Source organism: Malus domestica, chromosome 08 (assembly GCF_042453785.1).
Source record: "Malus domestica chromosome 08, GDT2T_hap1".
Classification (NCBI taxonomy): domain Eukaryota; kingdom Viridiplantae; phylum Streptophyta; class Magnoliopsida; order Rosales; family Rosaceae; genus Malus; species Malus domestica.
In genome coordinates this window covers 23,137,560-23,143,407 of record NC_091668.1, presented here as the reverse complement: position 1 = coordinate 23,143,407, position 5,848 = coordinate 23,137,560, and the positions used below count along the sequence as shown (strand labels likewise).

The 5,848-nt window shown below is 33.1% G+C and overlaps 1 protein-coding gene across 4 annotated transcripts; it reads right to left on the bottom strand.

Moving 5' to 3' along the window:
* Nucleotides 1–2,419: 2,419 nt before the first annotated feature.
* LOC103448625 (F-box protein FBW2) lies at nucleotides 2,420–5,105 on the bottom strand. Of its 4 annotated transcripts, none has more exons than XM_008387886.4 (3): nucleotides 4,749–5,105; nucleotides 3,607–3,923; nucleotides 2,420–3,249 (listed from the first exon to the last, which is right to left on the bottom strand). In XM_008387886.4, exons 2-3 carry the CDS (start codon nucleotides 3,912–3,914, stop codon nucleotides 2,577–2,579), a joined length of 981 nt encoding a protein of 326 aa, XP_008386108.1. In that variant the 5' UTR covers nucleotides 3,915–3,923; nucleotides 4,749–5,105; the 3' UTR covers nucleotides 2,420–2,576. The 4 variants fall into 4 exon arrangements, with proteins under 4 accessions (XP_008386108.1, XP_008386109.1, XP_008386110.1 ...); XM_008387887.4 differs by having other exon boundaries at nucleotides 3,607–3,919; nucleotides 4,749–4,976; XM_008387888.4 differs by having other exon boundaries at nucleotides 3,607–3,919; nucleotides 4,341–4,801.
* Between the last annotated feature and the right edge of the window lie 743 nt (nucleotides 5,106–5,848).

Here is a 5,848-nt window from a genome sequence, read left to right as displayed (position 1 = left end):
TATTAAATATCATATATTTTGAGAACTATTATTAGTACTTTAAAATTTATAGTACACTCCAAGAGAGTATTGTTTTTTTTCTAAATATAGAAAATTTAGAATTCACAATTAAAATTTTAAAGTGTCAATAACAATTCTCTACTTTTATTGAAAATAAATAAAAAATAATAACAACACATCATGTTTTATGGACGGGCAGACAAACCGGAAAACTGAAAAATCCACCAAACTAAACCATTTGCGTTGGGTTTTTTTTTTTTTTTTTTTTTTTTTTCCAATCGGTTTATAAAACCAAACCGAAAGAACGGTTTAGTATGCGATTTCGATTTTGACAAACCGCGAGTTAACCGAAGCAAACCGATTATAATAAAATACGTAATTAATAAAATGTAAATATTATATAATTTTAGTATTTAACAAATATATTGTGTGTGCTACAAAACTCATTTACCGTAGCATACAAAATCTTTTGACTAAATATCATATAATTTTTGTTGGTGTTCTTTTCATGGTACTTTATAATTTAATTTAAAGTTATGAGATTGAAAGTTTGAGATTTTGAATAATGAGATTAAGTATTTAGAAGTTATGAAATTGTAGTTTGATGATAAATTTATTATAAATTAAAAGGTTTATAATTTTTTCTTATAATTATTTCAAATAACTCAAAAAAAAATTGTTTGGAAATAAATCGCAAACCTAGCTAAACTGCAGCACAACATTAGTGAACCGATCACATCTTCTAAGCCATTACTTAGTTGTGGTTTGGTCGTGACTTGAACTTAAAACAGAACCAACCCATCCCATGTCAACGCCACACATAAGATGTTATAATTTGGAGTTTTGGTGGCATTCAATAATCATTATAAGAAAGGGAGCTTTAACGAAAAGCTTCCGGTACTGTTCACTTTAACGAAAAACCACATTTTTGCACTAAAAAGTCAATCATGATACTATTCACTTTACCCTTTATTTTGTCCTTATCATTAAAACTCAAAGTTTTCAAGCCATCTTCATTAGTTTTCCTTATAAGAAATGCTACGATCAACGCAACTAACTAAATCATACCATTATAACTTCATAATATTTATTTATTATAAAATGTATGATATTACTAACTTTAGAAGATTAAATTATATAAAAAGCAAAGAGACAATTGTCCTCTCTACAACTTTCACGATCATATTGTTTAAGAATCATTATTCATTTGCAAATATCCGAAATATCCTCTCCATTTTTTGGGGTCTTATTTATTTATTTTAATAAATGATATTATTTACACTAAGAAAAGAAGGTGTGTTTAGCCTCATAATAAGCTAGCAATAATTAGGTTTGAATCTCGTCTTAACAAACGATATTATTTACATTAATGGGAGAGGTAGGCTTAGTCTTACAATGGGCTAGTAATAAGGTAGTTCAAATTCGTCTTTGACGATAATCGAATATAAGACCTCTCATTTATAAGTAAAAAAAAAATATTAATAAACCGTAGTACTAAATGACATAGATGATGGGTCGACTTCCATGTGTACCATATACCTCTCCTTGCAGCAGTAGGGTGTAAGAAACTTACATATAACATGTTGCATACATTCTCTCTGTCCTTATCACATAACTAATCATGCAAACAAAATAATTTTTGCACACCTATTTTTTTAAGGAACTTTAACGAAAAGCACTCGGTACTGTTCACTTTAACGAAAAAACCACATTTTTACAATAAAAAGTCAATCCTGGTACTATTCACTTTACTCTTTATTTTGTCCTTATCATTAAAACTCAAAGTTTTCAAACTATTTTCATTAATTTTCCTATTTTTTTATCCTACACCTCAATTAATTAATTTATTAAATCACAAAACGATGTGATATGTGCAAACGGAAAAAAGGTGTACAAAAATCACTTTCTGTGTTGCAAGTGAATATAAAAATAGAAAGAGGAGTGTACAACATAAAAAAGAGTAATTATTCTACAATAGGCCCCATCAAGTACTTTAGCCTCACCACAATGAGTGAGTGAGAGAAAGAGCGATCCTTTGAAATTCATATGGGGGTAACTTATTTTATCCAAAATAGGTTTGAACTTTATGCAGACATCTATCTCAGTCAGTAAAGTAAAATTCTAACTTGGAAAATGCAGGCCAGGCAGTAAATTTAACCTTTATTTTCCCGTCAAAGATGAATTTTGTTAAATTAGTACGAAATTTAAACTCATACTGTAAAGACTCAATTTTTTTCCGCCGTTGTGATAAAAGATCATTTGCAAATCTACCCTTTTGTTTAGGTGAAGCAGAAATATATACTTTTTCTACTCTTTCTTTTTCAACTGAACCAAGTCCAAATTGCTTGCCATTTTATGCAATTATTGGCAACACAGACACTCACAAAGTCATCAACTAACAAGGCAATGGCCAAACAAATGAGACTCAACAAACCATGCTTTTCATTTTCCATTGAAAGATATACATATCCATAAAAAGATATAATAAGTTCCAAACAGAAGCATCAAGGAACTGCTTGAAAAAAGAGAAGCAAACAGTTTGACAAATAAAGAAAAAAACACAAACTTAAATTTTACTAAGGAGATGGAGGCCAACCAACTCCTCCTGCATCTTCATGGTGATCAATTCCTTCATAGAACCTCAGCTCAAGCTGCTCCAGCCTGCCTTCATCATCCCACATCTCGGCATAACTCTCGTCGTCGTCGTCATCATAGTAATCCTCCAATTCACCGGCGACGAATTCCCATGCCAAATAATCAGAAGCATCGGAGAAATCCGAGCAATCTTCCCACTCATTCCTCTCATAGTAGTCCAGAACAAGAGGCCCCAAAACCTTCAATTTTGGGTACTTCTCTTTCAGGAACTTGTCCTCAAGTTTAACATCCCAGCACCCTCTCAAATCCAGGAACTCGAGCTCGCGGCAGCTCGAGAGTATTTGGAGAGCACTTCCTGTGCTGATAAGATGGTATGCCATCTCAAGGTGCTTGAGCCTTGGCATTGTGGTGGCAATGGCACAAGCCTCGTCATCCAGCAAAGGCTTGCCTGCTGTATCCAATGGGTGCATGTTCCGACACAATGCTACGAGCATTTTACAGTTCTTTCCGATGGCCTCTAAAGCACGAAAACCAATTTTGCCACAGTAGCTAAGATCCAGGAAAGTGATATTTGAGAGCCTTCCAGCAGTCTTTTCTACTATAGAATCACTAATTTCACTTCTTGGCAGTCTCAAGGTCTGAAGGGAACCAGTACTTGCAAAACCAAGAAAAACAAGACTCAAATCACAAGACATTAATTCGTCAACTGTATCATAAAAAACTAGTATTCTTCATTCACAAAAAAAAAAAAAAAAAAAAACCAATCCTTCATTAACAGAAGACATTGAATATACGGATGATAATTAACAGTGATTTGCAAGTGTATAAGAAGATAATCATGATTGAAGGTTCCAATTGTACTAAATCCAGTCTATTGGGTTTACAGTTTGCACAAAATGTTCAATTATCTGAAACAAAATGACAGAGCATCCGCATATACACTAATGTGTGATCACAAAATCTTAATGAAACCAAAATTTTGTGGTGATAAAAATTTGCTAGTATGCTTACTGCTCAGCAATGTGGGAGAAGATTCTGTCATTTTGGAGGCCGGAAACTGTGAGCTTTCGGAGCGATCCACAGCTTCTAGCAATCAGCATTTCAAGCATTCGATCGAGGTGGTGAGCCTGGCATCTGTTACTCCAGTCCTCAATGTCAATCTCTTGCCAGCAGTAAGGCCCCAACACTGCCTTGTTCCAGGATTGGCAAACCCTCGGGATCACTGTCAGTATCTCCTGGAGAGTGAGATTGCCAAAAATCAGACCCAATGCATCTGGAATCAAATCGTCCCAATGCCGAAAATCGCTTCCCCCTTCCATCTAGTCTGCCTTCAGAAAAATGATAATAAATAAATAAATAAATTTTCCGAGTCAATCCATACCATTAAAGTTGAAAAAAAAAAAAAAAAACCATCTTTGCACATAAATCTCATGTAAAAGTAAAAAATTTCTTGAATTTCATGACAAAATCAAGATTCATATACAATGCGTGAGTAGATGTAAATTCATGATATTTTTCCACTAATAAATACTGCTGGAAATCAAAATGTTCATCTATATGATAAACAAGAAAATTCAGAACAAGAATTACAAAAACAAAAAAGATAAGACAGAAAAAGGACAAACATCAAAATTTACGGACCGCCGTAGTTGTATGAGAACATAAACAGAAAAACAGCAGCGAGAAATGACAGTTAGTTCATCAAAATTAAGACCAAAATCCTGTGGTAGATCCGGCAACATTACCATGTAAACAAAACGAGGATTATGTCAAAATCCAGAGGTTAGAACTTAGAAGACAGAACATCAACAGATCTAGAGGAGGGACAAAACCCAAATGAGAATTGAAGAAATGAGGTAAAAATTCGAAATTTAAGTTCTGAATTTTGCATTTTTTTTTTAATGATTTGGTAACCGCAGAAGCAAGGAAACAACTGCTGCTTTGAGATGTAGTGTGAACTCCCGCTTTTGCAAACGAGTTCGACAGAGTGTGAAAAGATTAAAGCTTTTATCTTTGTGCTGGATTTTGTTCTTGTCGAAGAAAATTGGACATAAATTAAATGGGAAAACATAACAACAACATTCGACTGATTAAACGCCCTGAGGAGGTGGGATTTGTTAACTTTAAAGATTTGGATCATGCAAACCACTCACCGGTTTATCCGCAGAGACTCAGCAAAGGAGAGGGAGGCTACAAAATGAAACCCATCTGCCACCAACCAGCAGAATCCAGAACAAAAGAGGTAAAAACAAAAACAAAGGTGAAAAAGCTAACAAATACGTATAAAATGAGATATAAAAACTAAGGGGTTTAATTTAAATATATCTACACTCCAACTCTCTCTCCTCCACTTGGAAACCAGAAATTAAATAAATACGAGCAGTTTTTAATGGCAGATATCCTCCACACATATACATGTAATTACACTTTCTGATTTTTTACTCTTTTAGTCGTCTAACAACACATCCTACCTTTCAGAAAATCCCAAAAAAGTTTGAAAATTTAATTACATCTATGTGTATGGATATTTGCCCATTAAAAACTGCTCGTATTTATTTAACTTCTATTTTTAAAATTTTATTTAATTTTTACTTTCAGGTGGGAGAGAGTTTTTTTTCTTTTCTACGGGTTGAAATCTCCGACAGTATATTTGTCAAGGTCTATAAAACACCTTATTCTCAATTTATATGTATTTTATTTCATTAATAAATTTAGTAGCTTTTCTAGAAAAAAAAGTAAAGGAGAGAGAGTTGGAGTTGGGATAATGCATTAATTGGTAATTTAAATTAAATGCTTAAGTTTTCATACCTCATGCGTCATATCATACGTTTTTGTTTACTTTTTCACTCTTTGTTTTTGTTTTTGTTATTTTGGATTTTGCTTCTTGGGGACATATCGGTTTTCATTTTGTAGCTCTCTGTCTCTCTTCCTTGCTGAGGCTCTGGAAATAAAGCGGTGAATAGTTTGCATGATCCAAATCCTTGAATTTAACAAATCCCACCTCTCCAGTGCATTTAATCAGTCCAATGTTGTTGTTATGTTTTACCATACAATTTCTGTCTAATTTTTATCCAATTCCTTACCAATATATTTAGATGAGGGAAATAAACTTCAATTTCTTTCTAAAAAGTCGAAATTTATATTTGGATTCATCAACATATAAATTTAGAATTTCCGCGTGGAAAAAAATTGGAAGTTGGGACCTCCAATTCCTAAATTTGAATTTCATGTAAGGAGATGTCATTCTAAATTT